This window comes from Epinephelus fuscoguttatus, linkage group LG6, assembly GCF_011397635.1.
Source record: "Epinephelus fuscoguttatus linkage group LG6, E.fuscoguttatus.final_Chr_v1".
Taxonomy (NCBI): domain Eukaryota; kingdom Metazoa; phylum Chordata; class Actinopteri; order Perciformes; family Serranidae; genus Epinephelus; species Epinephelus fuscoguttatus.
This window is the reverse complement of record NC_064757.1, coordinates 27,841,777-27,864,478: the sequence shown is the minus strand read 5'-3', so window position 1 is coordinate 27,864,478 and position 22,702 is coordinate 27,841,777. Positions and strand designations below refer to the sequence as shown.

The 22,702-nt window shown below is 41.4% G+C and overlaps 1 protein-coding gene across 3 annotated transcripts in view; it reads left to right on the top strand.

Annotated features, from left to right (window-relative positions):
• Positions 1 to 22,702, top strand: part of pde4d (phosphodiesterase 4D, cAMP-specific) — a 260,681-nt gene that overhangs the window by 32,536 nt on the left and 205,443 nt on the right. For all 3 annotated transcript variants that reach the window (XM_049577852.1, XM_049577850.1, XM_049577849.1), the window contains one exon: positions 9,742 to 9,980. In XM_049577852.1, coding sequence (XP_049433809.1) covers positions 9,790 to 9,980 — 191 coding nt within the window. In that variant the 5' untranslated portion in view covers positions 9,742 to 9,789. The remainder of the gene's footprint in view (positions 1 to 9,741; positions 9,981 to 22,702) is intronic.

Below are 22,702 nucleotides of genomic sequence, written 5' to 3'. Positions count from 1 at the left end.
TCCGTCTATGGCAAATACTAATGTAAATCTCTGAAGAATTTATAGGACATTTGTTGAAAGAAACCTGCTGTGACGTCATTCACTCACTACATTACTACTTTGAATATACAGTTGGGTAGCTCATCTGTTTGCTAAACATTCCTTAGCTGTCCAATCTTAACCATACTAAGGCACAGCTGGCCTGGTGTAGATTTCTCTGGGAGAAAGACATTTAACATTCACTGCCAGGGTTTCCCACCTATTAATTTATTTGTGGCAGACTGCCAGAATAACAGCATTTTCCACCACATATAGATTTTCTATTTATGGAGACGTGCCTCTGTCTCTCTCTATCTCCTGCGGCAGAGTGTACTCTGGGCATAGACGTAGAGGTAGAGCATCAAGCTCAGTCAAAGTGAAACTTAATCGTTTGTTAATTCATATATCAATAAAATGGTTTATTTCCTGTATCAACAGTGCTCCAATTTTAGTCTTGTTAATCGTTTTTCCAACCTACTGTAGATGAAACCGGCTGCATTCCCATAGAAATGTGCACCCTGTGCCCCACAGCTGCGCCTAACTTGTGTAACAGCAGCAACAGAAAGTTTGCTTTCACTGTAAACTGTAAAAGCTGCTCCTCTAATCCATTGTTCTGATCCGATCTTATCAGCTCTGATCAATCGGACCACAAACTGATTCTAACTCGACAAACCGCTGCTGAAACCCCCCCCCCCCCCTCCCCAAAAAACCTTAAAGTTTCTGTGCTGCTTTCATGGATCCGCAAAAACCTCCGTAAGCTACCACCACACATACAGTCTATTTCTGTAGATCACTGATGTCTGCATTGTAGCTGATCTTTGATGCAACAATGTCAGAGGGTAACATCCAACACATTCTCATTCCGACCTTGTCACATATTTCCCCCTGATGCCGCTGGCCGCCGTTAAACTATAATGGCAACTGGCTGCGTATCATGCCAATGTTAAAGGACGCCTTTTTCGTTGGTTTCCGACACCGCAAGCCCCTGCCCAAGCGTCAGATTTTAACAACTTTGGAGTGAGACGGGGCTCTAACATCAGTGGCTCCTTCCTGCTCTTTGTTAAATTTGTGAAAGTTTACACTCAAAGTAACTCCAGCCAGAGTTAGACCTCATGCTCAAAGCCTTTTCTGAAAGTGAAACACATATTGTAATACTGAAAATACAAACGATAAAGCATAAATCTAACTTCTGTGTTGCTGTCTTAATCCAACTAACAGAGCGGATTTTAAATAGCTTGTTAGTAGCTACAGCTGATAAAGACTCCCACTCGTTTCAGCCAGCAAAGCTAACCATCGCCGCCGACTATAAATGAGGAGTTGTCTGAAATCCTGTTGTTTTAAAAATGACTTTAAATAATGCATAGCAAATCTGCCACCACCATTCTCGGAAACTGCAGATGTGCCATGCAAAAACAGGAGGGCAACAAACTGTCAATTATGGTAAGTTATTGAGATAGCTACTGTAAAAATAATGTCTTTTAATTTAATTTTTTTTAATTTTATATACTTTATTAATCCCCGAGGGGAAATTCAATTTTTCACTCTGTTGTCAATTACACACAGGTCCGAACACACACATCATTTATCATTAACCTTCACATTTTCCCACAAAATATAAGACATTTAGAAAATGTTAGTTGGCCTGTCTCCTTATTTCACAAAATATGACCCGCAGCTCACCCTGACCAAACATTTGGCCCAGACCACCATTGGCACATGACGTCCACAGAGAGCACAGAAGAGTCACAACAGACCAATTAACCTTTTACTGATCCCACTTATCATAAAGGGCCACTTCAGGCATTAGGAGAGACAGCAAAAGTGAGTGAAAATGAAGGACTGTGTGTATAATCTACTGTGGGAAAACACACACACACAGTTGGATGTCCTAACCTTTGTACGCTCTGCAGTCTCTTGTGCCATACCTCCCACCCATGCTTTTGACGTGACTAAAATCATTTTCACATGCCTTTAGTTCTTCTTAAGTTTACTTTTCCTTGGGGGAATCTCTATTTGCATATTATTTAATACGTTTTACTTTCCATTTTGAAATCTTTACTTTGGAGCGTTTATGTAAAGGAAAGTTCACGAAGAGGACGACTCATTTTGTTACTTTGAGTGTTCAGTTTTTCTTTCTTGGACTGACAAATGTATGGGCATAAAATCAAGTAAAACACAAAAGGCAAGCAGTTATAATTTTTTTGTGCATAAAGCTTTCATAGAGATATTTAATTGAGCTTAAGTGTAGTGCATTAAATAAAATACAAGTGCAAATATAATAGCAGTACACTGAATCACCGTAAGATTAACAAAAAGAGCAAAGGACCATCACATAAATTGTTTAGAAGGCTGTGAATATACTGTCAGGAGGTCACGGCTAATACTGACATAACTTACTTGGCTCATTAGAGCCATCATTCATCTGCTTTACCTTCAGCCTGATGAAAAGTGAGGGTTAATCGTGTTGGCTCCCTCGTTCTCCTCTGTAAGCCAGCGTCTGCAGCAATGAGTCTAATACAGGTAATTATGTAGAAATGAAAGGCTCAATGGCTTCCTGGATGAAGATTGGCATCTTGATGGATGCAGGGGGTGGTGGTGGTGGCAGTGGCGAGGGGAGGGTGTGGAGGTGTTTTGGCTGCTCGATGGAGGGTGAGGCTGAACAGTCACGACGGAGAGGGGGAACAAACCCACACACACCCACACCCACACAGATCAGTCCTTTGAGAGGTTCTTCTGGTCTAATAGAGACATATAATGCTGTAAGGGGCAGCGTATGCTGCTAACTGCCAGGATAATTCATTTGTTTGCACTTGGTGGGCAAATAGGTGTTTTTATTTTTCCAGCAGGCTGCCCTGGGCCATGCACGCACTATTGATCACCTCTGCTTGGCACAGCAAATCAATCCACTGTATGCAACACACAAAACAGGCCAAAATAAGAAAAAACAGGTAATTAATTTCAGCCGGCTGGTGTTACAAGATTATTAAAAGTAAGGCTAAATTATTGAGTAGGCAAAAACAGGCAAGTGCCCCAGGGCCTCAGACCCCAAGGGCCGCCTAAAAAGCTCCACGTCCACTGCACGTCGGATGGTTTTATGTAATTAGATTAACTGAAAATTTGGTGAGGCATTTTTTATCATCAAAATCACAAAACCAGCCAATGACACTTAAGCATTAGCTAATTACCTGCACCAAGGAGGTTATGTTTTTGGTTCAGTTTGTCTGATTGTTAGCAGGATTATGGAAAAACTGCAGGTCCAGTTTTAATCAAACTTAGTCAAAGGGCATAGCATAGGCCAAGAAAGAACCCAGTCAATTTTGGAAAAGATTGGAATAATGGGGATACACAAATTATTTTTCACTTTTGTTTAAATTTCCCTCCAATTGAAAAACATTTTCTTTCTTATAATATCTCCCTTAAAATGTCCAACCATGACTTTTCAGAATTTTATCTGTGTAAAGTTTGTTGCTAGAGAGTTGTCTTCATATTCCCTTTACTGAAGGGGGGTGAAGTCTGTGCACTCCCAAAAATCTTAGATTCAAACATATCCTGACCAAGATAGATTAGGTACTTCTCAAGTATGAAAGCCAATCAGGGTCTAATACAGAAAACACATATAGACGAGGGAACAGACACAACACTTGTGAGGAAACCTAAAAACCTCCAGCAGAGAACAGTTCCCGGCGGGCGTATTTCTGCCTTGATGGTGCGCCGTGACCAGCTCTGGGTCAGCTGGGAAAGGCTTGAGGCGGAGCAGGCTCACAGCTTATGTGTTTGCCACTTTCTTTTTCATTTTAACCCACACCATGATCTTTTCCTAACCCTAACCAAGAGGTTTTTGTGCCTAAACCTAACCAGACCTTAACCACAGGGCATCATGATGATTTCGGAACAACAGGACTTCGGAACAATGGGTTTAATATGGTCGGAACAATGGGACGTTGGACCAATGGATTGTCAGACACACATGCCCACACAATGCCCAGTCTGGGTAGTGTGCAGTGCAGAGTGGTGGTGATTAGCTAACCAGTGGGGACATGAACATGAAGGAAGTGGGGGGAGCACAACATGGTCAGTCGACCGCTAATCAGAAGGTTGGTGGTTCGACCCCTGTTCCCTGAGGTGTACATGGCCAACCTTCCTTGAGCACCCCATTTCTCCTGATTGCTGTGTCATCTGTGTTTGAGTATGAATGGTTATCACTCCTGATGAACAGGTGTCACCTTGAATGGTAGCCTTTGCCATCAGTGTATGAATGAATGGGTGAATACTGGCTTGTGTTGTAAAGCGCTTTGAGTGTTTGTTTATACTAGAAAAGTGCTACATAAAGGCAGTTAATTGAGCATTAACATGCACTACAACAGGAAAGTGACTCTGCTTAGGATGCCATTATTCCACTTTGTCTGCTGTACATCTTGTGTGCTGCTATATTAATGTTCTCAATGTCATATATTGCATCTTTGTGAGGTAGGGCATTAGGCATTGGTGGAGGTCTGCACTCTCCAAATGCCCTTCTAGTTTGTGATGTCTTGTAGCAAAACCTTGTGTCTAATTTAAGTTTTAATAACAATCTAACAACTTATGGGTGTGGACGAAATGGAGCAGAACCACTGGAAATTGTGTAGGCAGGGTGGCAGAGTTTAAGCAAGACACCAAAAAATGGCCCAACAAAACAAATCGGTATTGTAAAGAATCGTCTGTCCACATATTGCGATTTGTATAATGGCATCATAAATCACAGCCGTCTACAACGCTGCCTCTGTTAAAAGGTACATTTTTACTTCCTCTTCCATTGTCCAATATTCCAGTATTTGTTGTCAGAAACTTCTGAATCTGCCCTGTAGTGCCATCCAGTGCAGTGGTTCCCAACTGGTCCAGCCCTGTGGTCTAGATTTCTCCTTAGTCATTAGCTCAAGGTCCACACAGTTTAATATATTTAGCGTTATACTTGCGTTTGACCACGTTGTTGAGCTAGTTTGTCTCTCTGTTAGTCAGTCACTCTACAGGAGAGACACGACGCAAACATAACACAAAAATATAGTGTGTTTTTTACAAACGTGACATATTTGCGAGTCACTTGCGATCCATTCAGAATGGACCCAAGACCCACTTTTGGACTGCAACCCACCAGTTGGGAACCACTGATCAAGTGGATGTATCTATGCCAGTGTAGAGCGTGGAAGTATGCTGGCAATGGCGGTTATAACGTTTGAAATGAATAGATGTTTTCATACTTAAAATGATTATAAATGAGTCCTTAGGGTCACTGTTTGCACTGGGCTTAATGTAAACTTGGGGGCAACAGAGTACACACACATTGGATGCACTGCCGTAGGTGGGATTTTAATGAAGAGCCCTACAGCAGTTTTCTTTCCCAAAGCCCCTGACAGGCTAACCTTCCCATGATCTTTCAGAAAAGCAGAGCTTCTAACCGTACTCAGAGTCAGTGTTGTGTGTGTAAACGAGAGGGTCCAGCTGTACTCATTTAAAGAGTATACATTAGCCTGTAATGTAGGGTGTCACCTGTAAAAGAGCTATGTGGAATGAAATGTGAACAGTTGACCCTTACTTAACGGGGAAGCCTTGTTACTCATGCAGAACAAATGAAAACTCCTTGTGGTTTGCAGCAAGATTAATAGCACAGAATCAGCCTCAATTTATCATGCTGTCTCACCAGCTCACTCCATATGTGTATGTGTTTGTGTATACAAGTGGGTCCCGAATCAAAGATAGCCCGAGAACCACTCAATACGCAAATAACCGATTGCCTCTGTGCTGTCCCCAAGGACAATGAAGCAAAGAAACAACACCAAATTGAGTTTCTTCCATCCACTTCTGTCCAGCAGAGTCTTGGGGGTGAATTGTGTGTTCAGAGGAGAAATGCCTCTCGTGCTGGAGGCCAATACAAAGAACGCAAAATGGCAATTTGCATATTAAAACCAGTAATTTGCATTAAGTAATGTGTTTGTTTTTTGTCAAAATGAGATTGATATCTGCTAATGGATCTCCAAGTGCATAATTTGAGTGAAATGTTTGACTATAATGTTTGAGACCTTGCCTTGAAACAGACTTGTTTTTTAAGGAGAGGTCTGCTGCTGCTGCTGCTGCTGCTGCCATCACTGCGGCAGAATCAACTTTTCTGATAACCACTTAATGGTACATTGACCATCTGATGTGTTTTCTCCAGGTTACTTGCTACTGTACAATGACTTTCTCTCCTCTCACACTGATCTCACCTCAGACGTACACAGTCTCGGCTCTCAGGTGGTTCTTGCCTCCTGCTGGAATTCTTATCATTTGATTTTTTTCTTCCTCCTCTCTTGACCCGGTGTGATGTGTCATTTTCACTTTGAGCTTCCTCCTTTTTCTCAAGTGAGATTCTTTACAGGACTTTCTGTTCGAAACTTTGTTAAAGGGACAAATCACCTCAAAATCAAAAGTATGTATCCTTCCTCTTACTGCCAAGTCTCTTGAATATAATGAAACTTGATAGCACTTGGCTTGTGGTGCTCAAAGTGCCAAAAATGAATAAATTAGATTTATCAGAATTATATGAGAAAATACATTTGAAAGGCTCAACAGCGATGTCTCTTTCCGGAAATCGTGACCCAGTTACTCAAGATAATCTACATACCTTGTTGTTAGCAGGTTCACGTAGGAACTATTTCTCTCTACTTAACTACCCTCGCCAACCGTATAACCAACCCGGCCTCACTCCAAAGTCGTTGAAATCCAGTGCTTGGGCAGTGATGTGCAGCGTCAGACACTGACAAAAAAAAAGCCAACCTTTAATGTTGGCATGATATGCAGCCAGTCACCGTAATAGTTTAATAGTGCTCTGCAGTGTCAATGACGTACACAGCAAGAGAACGAAAATTAAGGTGGCAAAATCCGAGTAGAGTGAGTGGGAGGGGTTGGTGCATGGGTCCAACAAACACCAACCTTCACCTGGGAGGTCGGTGTTCACGTCCCGATTCTAGATTTTAAAGATTCTAAAGCCGAACCCTGTTCTTTTTTCTTCCTCTTTGTAGCATCCATATTGTTTCCACATTATGACTTGATGTCATGATCCTGTTTTTTTTTATCTTGTGGACTTTGTTTTGGGGTTTTCTGTTTGTGTTCTTCAATCTTTTACGTTATTCATTCATGTTTAACTTGTTTCCTGTTCATTTTGTAGAGTATCTCCTCATGTGTCATGTCTGGTTTTACTTCCTGTCTTTGTGTGTCTTCCTGCCTATTTTCTATCACACCTGTCTTCATCAGTCTCTTTAGTACTCCCCTTCTCACCTGTTCTGTGCTAGTCTTGTTTGCTCCACACCCTTGTTGCAGGCCAGTCCCCTTTTCACTCCTTTTGCCTGTTTCCACCTACTGCAGCTGTGTCTCATTCTTGTGATTAGTTTTCAAGGTTATATACCTTTGCGTTTCCCTTTGTACCTTGTCAGTTAGCCTGTGTTCATCCCCATAATCGTAATGTTCTGTTTTGGATTTCCTCACTGTGCTCATCATGTTATCCTGGTTGGTTTTCAGTTTAGTTTGGTTCCTCTTTCTTTTAGGACTTTCAGTCACCTGCCTGTTTTTGGACATTTTTATCAGCTTCATTAAAGCTTAATTTGGCTGCCTACTTCTCTGCATTTGGGTTCTTTCCTGAACCGATATTTGACACTTAAAGCTCAAACACAACGAAGTCGAAAGAACGACTTCCCAACTCAGGATATGGGACCATCTGAGTTGCACGTCAATGCAGCATATGTTATAGAAAATGTATTTAAAAAGGCTGTGGTATGGGGCTTCGGTAGCGTAGTGGATACTCGAATCCGGCTTGTGGCCCTTGGCTGCATGTCAGTCCCCACTCTCTCTCTGGCTCCCCATTTTACCTTCTGTCCTGTCATTAAAGGCAAAAAAGCCAACAAAAAATAATCTTTTAAAAAAAAAAAAGCTGTGGTGTGATTAAGAAAGAAAGGTCTTTCACGCCCATGGTCCGCCTACAGTACACAGGTGTTTTCACTGATTTGCTTGATTTGGCCTGTTTGAGCAGGCTGTCGAGGCAGTGCTTGATTGATGTCTGTCTGACCCTCTGATAAGTTACTTATTTACACATTCAGCAGACACAGAGTAACATTAGCATCCTTTTAGGGTCCTATTTCCGATCACTTGGCAAATGTAAGTCTCTTTTTGCTATGTTTTGACCAAGTCCTCACAAATATAACTGACTGACTGCTGACTAAATGCTCTGTTGACCGGCTAGTTGCTAATTTTGTCTGTTCACCCTTTGGTGCTGGGAAGGGAGAGTATTTTTATCAGAGCTTTTGTCAAGATAATTTGAGTGGTGAGATTGAACGAAAACATCAAAGCTGTTGGACGTAAAACCGAAACAATGGGCTATAAGTTGCGTAAAGACTTGGTAGAAGTGAGAGCAGCTACAGAGTTGGTGTTAATACCTGCAACCACTTTCACATATGACACACTGTTAATATGAAAATACAATTTACACTAATTTAAACACTACACTACAATAAGCAAATGTAGCAAAGTAGCATGTTGCCCATCTGAAAAAAAATCAACAACATCCACAAAGATAAATCTTCCTTATTTATTATTCTGCACTGCCTGGCTTTTCCCCTCGTAGACGATACTATACTCTCAGTTGACATTTCATTAAGCTAGGTGTATCTAATAAACTGGCAACTGAGAGTGTTTTCTAAACAAAAAAGTATTGCGCTAAAGATCACAAAAAGATCCTCTTCTGCAATCCAACTCACATCACCATCTGCCCGCTTGACTCCCATGGGTTCGAGAGCCTTCAGCCGTTCTGCCACACGCTTCTGGAACTCTCTCCGCCACGACATTCTCAATATTGACTTCCTTTCCACTTTCAAATCCCGTCTGAATACACACCTTTTCAAGCTGGCGTATTCGGTCGGATTTAATAGTGACACACAATGGTGATGTGCACAGATGATGACTTTATGATGCTGATTTTATACGTGTCATTTATAACTACAGTTTTTGTCTATAGTCATTTTATTAACTTTTATTATACACTTCGTAATTGTATGGTTTTATGGTCTATGGATACATTGCTGCTTGTTTTTTTTACTGTGTCTTGTAAGGTGTCCTTCAGTGCTTTTAAAGGTGCCTATAAATAAGATGCATTATTATTATCATTATTATTAAAAAGTTATTTGATTGACAAATGGCCAAGTGAAATCATTCACCTGACGGTGCTAGATTACGGGTCAGAGGGGTCATTAAAATCATTTGTAATCGAGTGCTGTTCAATACAGTGCATCACAAGATGTCCTTTAAATTTTAATAGGCTTTTCATAACTAGAGGAACCTTTGACTTTGAGCAGATTGAAGCAAAATTGCGCTGAAACAGATAGTAGGAACTTATGACATATGTTGATTTTCATGGCCTTTTATAGCTACATCAAATAAAGTATTTAATAACAGTTACCCTCCATCACTTTCACCAACCAAACATTGCACACCTTGAGCTCAGTTAATAATTGGATTCTGCATCGGCCAAAACCATCTACTGGCCATTTTACTGTTTGTGATTGAAGTCCTTTTCTCGCCATTTTTGTTTTTTATTTTGGATCTTCTGCTGAATCACTGTTAGGATAATTTCTGTCTTCAATGAAGCATCTCCGTATGCTGTCTCACTCTGATCTGGTGTATCTGTTCCTGGAATTCACCTACACTTTATGTCTCATCATCCAGGTGTCCGATGATTCATCCGACTCCCCAGAGCCGGGGCCAGTCACCTGCATGGAGCCCTTCATGGTGCGGAGGCTGTCTTGTCGGACCGTTCAGCTGCCCCCTTTGGCCTTCAGACAGGCGGAGCAGTACTACTGTGACCGCAAGTCAGAGCCAGACACCGTCACTGTTCCGCCACGGCCCACAACACTGCCACTACGCACCCCACCACTCATCGCCATCACCTCCGCTGACACCAGCAGGTAGGACGGTGTGGACGAGTACGTGTGTCCTTTCACTACAAAATGTCTTTCAGTGGAATGGGTAATTAGAGTAGAGGGTGAGTAGAGTGGAGTGGTTCAATCAATACTGCAGCTGTCTGAAGTGACTGAGGAGACATCACTCGCTAAGTGCCTGACACTGTGCTTACAGGTTGAGATGTGTTTTTAAACATTTACGGGTGGTTGTGTGATGTTTAATTCACCAGCTAGGAATTGTCTGTTAACATGCTTGCAGTCATTTTACAAAACATACCATGCATTTTAAGATTTTATGCTTTTGTTTCCATTCATGTCAGTACGGTTTAAAAATCTACTAGGAGGCAGTGAAAAATAGGTCTGCCCACTTCATTGAAATATTAATGAGACTACAATATGGCCTGGTGAAATATCCAAAAGGTAAAATGTATCACAACATGCCTTTATAAAGGAAGCATTGTAGTGCTACAGAGATGCCCAGGCTATAAATTACATTTAAGATGTAAGGGAACATGCTTTTTTGGTACAGACCCCAGCAATCACATTATCATCCTTTTTATCAGCGAAAACTAGATGCAAAAATTACCATTCCCACTTATGTCTCCACTCTAATCACACTTGATCTGTCAAAAGGATCACAGTTAGATTGTTTTGGATATCATGCAGCCCTACTTACAACTCGCATATGTATCCCATTGCATTAAAAAGCCACAGCATCTCAGCTCTGCTATAGAGACCCACATTTGAAGTTAGCAAAGTAACTTGAGGGTTAACTCTGGGTTTTCAGAACTGTGAAGCTGGTTCTTTTTTTAACTGGGATAAATCACCGTGGTAATTTACTGAACAGCTAATCTGCTCCGAAGCAGGTTAACTTCAGAGTATTGAATAACAGCCTGTCAACGCCCTGATCTCTGACCAGTCAGATCACTGGAGAAAAAGTATCCATGGACAAAGTCCAGAGTCTCGGGGAAGAAAGACATGGCCCATATGCTGTTACAGGACAGTAGAATCATTTCATTGTTCCAGGGCTCTATTTCCACTGGTTTTGAAACAGAACTTCTAACAATCTGAGAGATCATTTACAACGCTAAACACATGATTTTAGCAGGATTTGATATTATAGGCTACAAAGTTTACTTTAGTCTGCTGCTACTTTTACACTCTGATTCCATCACTGCAGCTCAAAATAACATGAGACACCTGTGTGATGAGAGCTACGATGAAACAGATAATATTTTATTAGGAAAATAATCCACACACTGTTAATTGACCTATGGCTAAGCCACGCCCCCCTCTACTCACTCGACAAAATTTCAACATTCAATGACTGACACTATGGCAGGTGTCACAGTACACGGCATTTCACAGGAGGCAATTGATTTTTGGAGACATAACGATCAGATGTCATTGAGAAGTAACCAAAAGGGCCTAAACTACACATTGGAGAGACATATTAATCATTTTATTGTTGAGAAGGTCGATGAAAAGCTTAAATTACAAGCCAGAATTTACAGGTCACAGTGTAAGCGTGATAAACTGCATCTCGTTGCCGTCACCATCAAAGACGATAGAGGAGATAGAGGACCAGCATTGTTCATGCACTGCACTGGCTCAGAATATGAGAAAAGGATAACAGCCTTTTTACCATCTTTACCGAGAGTATCTCTCCGTTAGTTTGGTGCTACAGTATTAACACTGAATCATTCAGCATAACGTTTGCCAACCTTTGCTGTCTCTGCGATTACAGATAAGTTAATGAAGCTAAGCTCCAGAAGTTAACGTTAGCTTAACTAGAGCCCTTTGGACAGCAGCTAACAATGATGTACGATCACCAAAGTACAAAACTAGAACAAAATAGGCTAATGAACTCCCAGCAAACAAGGTGACATGATGAACAAGCAGCTAGGAGCTAACGTTAGGCTAACTTTAGCTAACGTTAGCTAGAGATGTTGAAGATAACTTTATATTTCTTTTCAGCAAAGTGATGTTGCCTCAAACACAATGTTGACTTACCTTAGAACAGATATAGACATCCTTGTTAATCTGAATCTTGATGTTGAGGTCTACCGCACAATTTTATCCAAAGGAGACACTCGGTTGAGATGTGGTTTAGGAAAGGGTAAAAAATACACCCCGTTGCCCAGCCTCTCAGGATACCTTGTGTCAGAGCTGCATGTACCCCATGCACATCGACCATTTTTAAACTTCAAATCTCAGAAAAAGCTCATAAAACTGAACAAAACTGACTTTCTGTAAAGCATTTCAATGGATGTCCAGGGAGAGAATGTCCGAGTGTGTGGGAATGGCTATATGCACTGCAATTGGCTCATCGCATTTGAGGACGGGTTTAGCCATAGGTCAACTGGCTCCCGTTATTATAAATGCAACATTTAGGTCAGATAGATCTCATCAGTCTTTAACTAGGCTATTTTTCCCCAGTAGCAGAAACAGTCTGGTTTTACTTGTGTTTTATGTTTTATGTGATAACTAAACAGCAAAAAAATACTCTGGCACGCAATTATAAGTCTTGGTCGAAAGTGAATTTTTGAATAGTGTTCCCAGTGTTCCTAGATTTTCTGTTAAAAGATTACAGAATATCGTTTACATTCTATACCAGTGACATTTTACTGTCTTGCAGTCCCAGACACTTTCAGTACCGTTTAATCTCATATCATATAAAGCAGCCTACTTCATTCATGGTCCTGTTGATGTTGTTCATAATTAACTCCCCTGCCCCTTTCACGTGAACGCGCTCGTGGCTGAATAGGAAAACCCAGAGTTGACTGAACTAACTAGTTAGCTTTGTAGTACCAGTTATCTAGACGGCGAATGTTAGGGTGAGTCAAACCAGATAATGAAAAGATATCCTGGGTAAGCTGAACTGGCTTCACAGTACAGGCCTCAGGTCTGCACTGCACTGAGATTTTAAGGTACCTTTTTGTAGTGTTTTTGTATTGAACAATTCTGCTGCATTTTCCCAGTAAAATCACCTTTTAGCTGAATTCCTCCATAAGGGAAACATTTTCTGATGATGTGAAGGGAGCTGAGCATCATGAACTAGACAGCTTTGTGCAGTGGATGAATTTAGACATCTATGTGAAGTCTGACTGTGAATTAGATCTGAGCAAAAAAAAACTATCCTATGTTGTCAGAAATAAAAGACAAAAAAAATAAGCAGACACTGCTTGCATTGAAAGCAGGGTTGGCTGGCGCTCAGGTAGTAGAGAAGGTCATGCATCAATCACAATATTGGTAGATCAATATGTTTGTGGGGGGAAAAATGTAAGTTGACAAACCAATGTGATATAAAAAAGACTGTCAATCAACAGTGAACTCTCATTTTGCAGATGTTCAAGTGTATTTAGCACAACAGCAAAGACAGCTTTCAAATCAGCCCCAGTGTTCAGCATCACAACTTCACTTAAAAAATTAAAATGAAAAATGAAAATGCCTGTAAAGGCAGCAGCATGTTCATTGTGATGGATTACCTATCCCACGCAAGTTTCAAGCCTCGGCAAATTGAGTTTCATACTGTAGTGAAATTAACAGAAACAAATGGCTGCCTGAAAGGTAGGAAATCAATTATGGTATGATTTGGAAAATGGTTGGCAGTAATGTAAAGTATGCTTGATGTGAGGAGGACTAATAACATGCAAACCACTGGTGTTTAAATTATCCCTGACTGACTACATGGTCTAAAGTGTGACTCATCAAATGAATAGGCCAACAGATTCATGGTTGTCAACGCTGTCACTTACTAATCTTAACACAGGAAATGTACTTCGCCACTTGAAACATGATAAACAACATAAAAGCAACGTCTCAAAGAAAATTGCAGTGAAGATCTGTCTCCTTTTGTTTTTCAACATTTCTTACAAAGTATTTTTATATTTGGCACTGTGTTTTTACTCTGTTATACAGCACAGAAGTCCTATACATATCATTTATTCGTTCATTCATCTGTTAGCACTGCTTGGACTAATGATTAGTCACACTTAAACTTAGTATTGCTGCACCACTTCACGGGCAAACGGAGCCATCTGCTGCGCCTGGTGTTATTTGGTCCACCTCAGCATCCACAGTCTAAAGTCCGCCAGAGATGGCAGTTTTGGATCAGATCTGGTTGAATCAGCAGATGGTGGGGCAATTTGAGTGTGTTGTCTGGGGAGACGAAAGAAAAGTTTACATGTCCAGAGCATCACTTATATCTTTAAGTGAGCTCTTTCATTCTTATGTCAAAGCAGATTCGATGGTGGTGAGATCCTTAAAAAAGGTGTGCCCTTGACTACCTTTGTGATGAGGGGAGAGTGCAGGAGACAGCTAATGCCTTCATAGTGTCTAGTAGTTCTAGTGTTCATTCATTTTCTGTAACTGCTTATCCTGTTGGGGGTCGCAAGGGGGGCTGGAGTCTATCCCAGCTGACATTGGGTGGGAGGCAGGGTACACCCTGGACAGGTTGCCAGACTATCACAGGGCTGACACATAGAGACAGACAACCATTTACACTCACATTCACACCTACGGGCAATTTAGAGTCACCAATTAACCTCCATGTCTTTGGATGGGAGGAAGCCGGAGTACCCAGAGAAAGCCCATGCTGACATGGGGAGAACTTGCAAACTCTGCACAGAAGGGCTCCTTCACCCCAGGGTTTGAACCCCCTACCCTCATGCTGTGAGGCGACAATGCCAACCACTGCATCACTGTGTTGCCAGGACATGTGGAAAGATTTTTTTTAAAAAACAGAGGTTGAAAATATCTATTAAAAAAGTATCTGTATCCGTGTAGACAGGGCTGAGAGCTCCAATGTGTTATTTCCATGGCCTCGGAAAGTTCAATCAATATTTGTGGACATGAGCTTCTCTCTCTCAAAGCCAGCAACCAGAGAAATAAGTCTCAAACTTGTGATGTCATAGGGTATGAAATCTGGAGCTGCTCCATTGACAATGAATAGGAGCCTGATTTTGTGGACCAGCACGAAGTTTGTTCTCTTGCTCTAAGTTTTTAAAGAGAAAAAGTACCCAGATCCTCAGAACATCCCCCTTGGGTGCTCTCAGTGTCATCTGTAACATCTGTCATAAATCATTGTTAGTTAAGCAGCTGCACACTTTACACCCTATGACATCACAACTGTGAGTTTCGTTACTTTTTGGATCTGGTTGGGAGTTTACTGATATATCAAGACTGTCGTCGACAATAGGAAAATGGGTGTAGTTCCTCTTCAGAGTTTCAGTTTTAAAGGTTATGGCAACTACTTAGCTTTACGACACAGAAAAAGTACAAGCAAATGTATTAGAAATGCTCAGTATTACTTTTAGTGTGCACTCACAGCCTCTCACGCTCGGAAAACATGACCATACGACAGCTGAGAAAGGAATCACACCCTATCCGGAGAATGCTGGAGAATGTATCAGAGTGGTTTCAGATGAAATGAGGTTTGGCAGAGACAGACACCGAGTCTCCAACCAGCTTGATTTCTCCGAGGGGAGACAGAAACAAACATAACAAACAGCATTCTGTATCAAACACAGTGGTCCAACGAGGGAGTCATAATTTAACTCAGCAAACATTCCAGGGATATACCCGACCACACAGGTGGAATAGCATAAACTCAGTGGTTAAACCTATCAGTCAGTGGAAAGTCCCCATTGTCCTGGTGTAGTGTTGTACATGAAACACATGGCTGTTCACTTTGACTTGTCTTTGACTGTGATGTTATGCTCAAAAAGGCTCTGTAGCTCACTCATTAGTATCATGCGACCTCTGTAACACTGTTCAATGGCTCATCATGTGCCAGATGAGGGGAAAAAAATGCATCTGCTTTTCCTTACATGCTCTTGTCTCGTCCTTTTCTCTCTCTGTGCCGAGGATGACGGGACCTGTAAGGTCTCACAGAGTGAATAAACAATAGAGGAGTAAGCAGTGAGGTATAGCTTATTAATAAGCCTAAGCTTGTTGGGGGGGGGGGGGTTAATTAGAGAATATGTTACAAGGCATTGTGGGGAGACTTTAAAGAAGAAAATGTTATTGACTTGTGGACTTCTTAAGAGGGAAACAAGAAAAGCTGGTGTCACTTAGCTCTAAATTACATTTTCACAGACAGAGCAATTTTCAGGGTGACTCTGATGCACAACAGAGCTGAGATACCTTCCTCTGCTTTAAACAATATCAATAGCATGTTGATTCCAGGAAATACAGTCTAGTTTTGTCTTTATTTATGACATCTTTGTCTGTAGCTAGGTGTATCACATATCTACATCACTTACAGCATAGTCCCTTATACACTGTCTGTTCAAGGTGGGAATGTTGCCCCATTATTCCACATCGCTGTTCTGTATAAAAGGTATGATCATGGAATGGGGGGGGCAGAGTTTTTAAGCCAGGGGTGGAGGTAGTAAGAGCTCAGAATTGACGTCTGTGTCAAAGGGACAGTCACCAGGATGGGACCATAGCTGGGACGGGTGACGATGTATTATGTGTGCAACCCACCGCAAAGAAGCAGCTGGTAGCAGTCATGGATGAGTTACTGAACAGACCGACCGAGAACAGGCCCAGTGGCCCAAAGTGTCAAGAGCGCCACTGGCCTTCACCTGCAATATGTCACTAAAATGAATAGGTAAAGGACTCAAAATAACCACAAAGGGTGCAAAAGACAACTAAAAGATGCAAAGCAACTGCAAAGAGGCACAAAATAACTACAAGACACTGTACAGTTCCGTTTGGTGCGCTTTTTTCTGTTTCCACTGTGAAAAGTTGTGGGTGGTACCAATGGGACCATTCCGTACCATCCCCAATTTTGACTAACCTTCTGTTGGAGTACCTAGCACACAGATCTGGTACTAAACGGTGGAGCTTTGAACACTGCAGTCCGTTGATTGGTCAATAGCGGACGGTCACTCTGATCAGGGCTGAGCTGTGGCTAGTTTTGTGGTCATAAGACATTAGTAAACTATAACTGTAAAAGGAAAGGATGTTTTGCTGCCTCTTGCAGCAGCTGTAGACTGAGAGAAAATAACTTCATTCATTGAGGTGCCTGCCGGCGACTTTTAAGGTGGAACATTAACTTGTAATGTTACTTAATGCATGAGTTGACGACGTGAATCCATCAGCACACCTTAAATTTAAATGTGACAACTTTGACCATTACTTTAGTTTTTATTGTCTCTCTTGGATGACATATACTTTTTTAGTAATAAGTGGATCTTCGAGCCTTTAAAAATGTATATTAATTTCGTCCGGATTATTTAAACTGAATTTATTCTAATTCTCACTCGGATAAAAAATAAGCATTGCAGAGCGTCGTTCCTGTGGGCTTCGGCAACACTAAACCCCTGAGCTTGCCTTATAAGGACACAAACCCACTATTCTTAAAAATCGCATCAAGAGAAACTCTCATTGCAGCCTGTTCTATTTTGTTCTGAAAATGTCACGTGCAGCCTTGTTCTGTGGACGATAAACGAGGTGCAGACTGATAAAGGAAGAAATACAGTGGGTGCTGGACGGACCAGTGAGTGACAACCCCGCCCACATGGAAGAGTACAGTTTGTGGTGGATATGTTAAGCGGACCTAGGGTTTCGGTATCATTTCTGAAGGGTTACTTTTGGTTTCAAAGGTACCATATTGAAAGTGTTTGGTGGAAACTGAGCTAAAATGACCGAAAACTAACCTCAAAGTCTGTGAGTCTTGCTCCTAAGTCAGAGGTGGTGGTGCCTTTTGCATATCTGTGCCCAGGGACCCACTGTTTTGTAATCCGCCTATGGTAGCAGATCACAGCTGAATCCTGCAAACTGCAGAGACAATGAGGTCTGGGAGCTCCTTACCATCCAAGCAGGAGATCACCATATTATAAGGGCAGTAAATTATGGTTATTGCCGAGTCATGCCATTGTTGTTGTTTAGAAAGTGCTGCCTGATGCATGTATTATATGTCACACTAGAGGCTGACGCTGTTGTGTTACTCATCATACCTGTCATGCTTTTTTGCTTTTGGAATCCTGGCATTGCAATCTGAAATCACACACTGGGGTGGCATTATGCTGCTGTTGTTTGGTTCTGTATGAAAAAAAGCAAAGCCAGCGTAATGAAGGGTCCTTATGGCAGCCCTATTGCCGGATCTGTGTGTAAAAATGCCTAAAATTTACAGTACCACTGACAGGAACTGCTGCCCATGATAAAAAAAACAACAACATAGTCAGTGCTGAATAATTTACTCACAGTCATTGTGATAATACCAAAAAGTGACAGGCCTTAAATGTAGAGGCAGCCCATTCTCTCTGAGTAATTGTCAGCAAACTTTTTATGTGAACTTTGGAGAAGGGCAAACTATCCCCAAGTGGTTACAGCTGACCACTCTTTGAAAAGCATGTTACATCGGCTGGATAAGGATTGGGCAATTTGTAAGGGCGTTATTTGAAGGGAGACAACGGCAATACGGGCCTGTCACTGTCTCCTCTACTTCACATGGTTGTATTGACTATTTTCAAATATGTCATGGCATTTTTTTTTGTCTTCTCTTTTTTCTTGGAGAACTTCAAAAGCTACTTTTCAAAACTATTACCTGCAGCGTGAAGAAAAAAACAAACCAAACCAAAACAAAACAAAACAAAACCATAACACAACCTCCTGTGAAATCAAAGTGGTTCGTTGTCCTATCGTATATGCTCCAAAACATTTTGGGCTTTGATTATGTAACCTTTTTGATCTTTCACAATTCAGCCTTTTGACTGCAAAAAGCCTTCCCATTAAACCATCGGCCATGTTCCATCATGTTAACACCACATCAGGCAAGATTGACTGCTTTCATAACAGAACATACCAACTATGAACGGTTGAAGAATAAATTGACTGTCAAGAGAAAAATGGGCGACGGGGGAGAATTTTAACAAAGGCCATACATCTTAACTTTGCTTCAAGCTTGATTCATTTATAATTCAGCACAGTGGTGAGGGAGAAATATACAGTTGTACAGCATTAAGGATGGGAGACGTGCCATGCTAAATGCTCCAAATGCAACTTTTGAGTGAATTTAGTGACATTAACTTTGTATGCGGCTTAATGAGACTGTCTGCTGTATTAATGCACGGGCCAAGAAGTAACACAAAGTAGTGCACTATGTTTCCATTAGATGCTCTCATAATGGGAATACAGAACAATGATTCGTTCCATTAAACTGTACCAGTGTCTTTGCCTCTCCTCAATGACTAGCAAACACTTAGTATGGCGGCTTTTGTTTAATCTATAGGGAAAAATTTGACATAATTTATAGCCCTCAGTGCCTCACCTTAACATATATAAACATAAATTGAGTGTGCTGGCGGATGCAAGTCCTAAGAGAGCCTGATTTAACATTAAATCGCATGTTTTGTTCTGTTTACATGTACAGTAATTGCTTTTCTTTTTAAGTACAATCAGAGAGTGTAACTTTATAATTGCATTGCAGACGAGGCTCACAGATGAGCAACTTATTACCAACACATCAACAAATAAACCAACAGCTGTTAATTATGTTATTAATGTGTGAAAAAGTGTGAAAATATAAATTTATACTGACAAAGGCAGCACAAGCATCAATAGTTGTATTAGATATTGGCTCAGTATTGGATCAAAACAAACTATCATTGATTTCCCAAACATTAAAATTCCATTTACATGATGTTGGAGATCAATTAGAAATGAAACACATTCCCACTTTTTTCTCTGTATACCAATTCAGACACTCAGACACTTCAGATACTGATCCGATACCAGTGCTTCTTTTTTTAATTAAAAGTCTGTGCAGCTCATGGTGTGGAACTGATTGGGTTCATTCTTCTATGTGTAAGGGAACACGAGGCTGCAACCAGACATTATATCTTAACTATAAGTAGGGACATTTATACACCTACTAATCTTAGGTTTGTGCAAATTTTAATTCTGGAAGGGATATCAAAGGTTATTGTGACTAAGAAACTACTTACTGTGAGGTGAATTGGTTCGGCTGATAACCTGCTCGGTTAATTAAGTATTGGTGCAGATCCCAATCAGGTGGAATCACTAATTATTGACTGTACTAATAGTTATCTCTGTCATCATCCCATTATCCCAGAATAACAGTCTAATTCAACATAAGATGAGAAGAAAACAAACATGAGAATAAAGTTAACATAGCAAATTGACCTTTCGCTAAGCTCCGCCCCTTTGTAATGGTCCAACAAGCTGTCACAGTAAGCATGGAGCCCACACTGTAACTAACTGCACTCCCTGAAGAAATATTATCATATTTTTGGAGAAATTAAACAGTGATTCCAGAGAGAAGCAGACAGAAGGGTCTACAGTCTGTGTTTGAAGGATATATCCAGGATGTCAAACTGACTCAGCAGCAACAACAGGTTAAAAAGACAAAGATAGTTAGAAGCTAAAGCCGAACTATAGGCTACAGATCACAGTGTAAAAGTGAACCACCACATCACTGCTGATCGCCACACAAGACAATGAATATAAAGGGAAACTTCAGCGATATTGAACCAGCTCAAAGATACTGTATTATAACAAGATGGCCCACCTACAATATACCCCCATTGTATGAAATGGTATACATTTCCGGTCTCCTAAGTAGGCGTTGTAGCCCAGTCAAAGACGATGGAGAACCGCCAATCAAAGACGAGTATCCCCAACCTCGCTTGGTTATCGTAGATTAGCTGGGCTAACCGTTAGCGGTGTCTGTAATAGGTAATAACTCATTAAACGATCCGTGAAAAAAATATTTTTTCCAGCGGATATCTTAGTTACAACATGATTGAGCTAGCAAAGCAGTTTTGTGTTGCTATGTGTGGTATTTATTCAGTTTTGGGAAATCACGATGTCTAGAAAGCATCAGTGGCTGCAGCTGACAGGGACAGCTAATACTAGCAGCTAAGCTAACATCAGGACGTCATCTGTTAAAAGCCTCCCGTTGTCGGATACGACATGAAACTACTCCAGTTAGCTCAATCATGTTGTAACTAAGACATCCGCTGGAAGAAAAATATTTTTTTAATCCAGTATCTTTGGTGAAACTGCACTGATTTCAGCACCAGAGAGGAGCTATCTGTTGCCAGATCTCACGAGAGTGTGTTGTTGAGACAGAGACAGGTCTTGAACAAAGTAAATTTTCTCCTGATTTGTCCGTGTGAAATTTGCCATTTTGGTGTCGGAATGTTCTGAAGATATGTGGCTTGCGATAAATGGGTCCAATATCTGCTTCCGTGACTATGGGGCGAAAGAATCGGCCATAATCTGTAATCACGTTCATTTCTCCCACTGAAGTCAATGGACTCAGTACCTGCTGTTAGTCTCCTAAAGGGGCGTGGTGGTCGCGAACCCCACGTGACACTGATACAGGAAACTGACTCGCAGTGGACCGTCTTGGTTTATCCACCGTCTTTGACCAGCTGTGTGGCATCGCAGTGTGTGCAGATGAACGGTGTTTGGCTTTGCCCCTGTGCTGCTGCCAGCACCTGGACCTCTGCTGCCAGACAGGCAGGGATCTCATGGGAAGTCAAACAACATTCATCTGCGCACACTGCGATGACACACAGCTGGTTGAATATCAGTAAAGTTTCCCTGCTTCCCTTCACTGATTCCTGTACAGCAGGGTCGGTCTTTTTTTCACTGTTATAATCATTAAAAAGCAAAAGCAGCATGTGTATACATTCAGTAGGCTATATCTTCAGTAGCTAGCTAGCTAACCCTACACTTTTCAGGGTTTGATTTTGGTTTTGGAACAGGGGAGAAACGTATATCTTTTTCCAACCTCTCCAGGTAACGAGTATCATTAATACACGACGTGCCCCAGGCACAACATTTAGCTCCAAATCCACAAAACCAGCCTGAAAATGAAGGAAATCTGAAATGACTGCATTAGAGTCAATGGAGCACAGCTGTGTTGTTGTTGGACCCTGGTCTGAGCCGGCCCAATGCTACGTTATGATTGGCCAGTCTGCGTCTGGGGGCGGAACTTAGTGAAGGGTCAACTGTTGTGCATGGCTCCTAAAGTGAGCTGGGCTACTTCACCTGGGGTCCGTTTCACAAAGCAGGTTTAGTGAAAACTCTGAGTCTGTTAACCCTGAAATGAGGGAAACTCTGGGTTTTCCGTTTCAGAGAGGGAGGTAACTTAAACCAGAGAAAGCGGAGTAACTCCAGTCTGTTTCAGAAAGAGAGGTAACTGAAGCTCTGTGTCAGTTACTATGGCAACTGACTCTGTGAACCTAACCTGGTCGGGAGCAGGTTTTCTTCAATGAACCTCGAGTTTCTAGCTGTCTCCTCCCTCTTACGCCACACACGCAGTGTGATTCATTCATTCATTCGTTTAGTGTCGTGCGGGTTTCAGCGAGTTTGATCATCTGTCCTCAAGGTAAAGTTGGATCCTAAAGTGTGTTCTAGTTCTAAATCTACTTTTTTCAACCATGGCATGTCCATTCTTGGAGGACCCTGTGGACGAAGAGGCAGTGTTACTGAGGAGGGAGTTACGCATTCGTCGGGAGATTATTCACAAGCCCAGAATTGATGTATTATCATTTCCAGAACATTTTCCTTTTGAATGGTACCGTTTTACATCACAGTCCATCATTTATATCCATAACCTCATCCGTCGTGACATAACCAACGTCACCAACTGTGGACGTGCACTTTCATCTACCCAGATTCTTTGTGTTATTCTTCGTGTTTTTTGCAAACAGGAGTTTTCTGTATAATATCGGAGATGCAGAAAA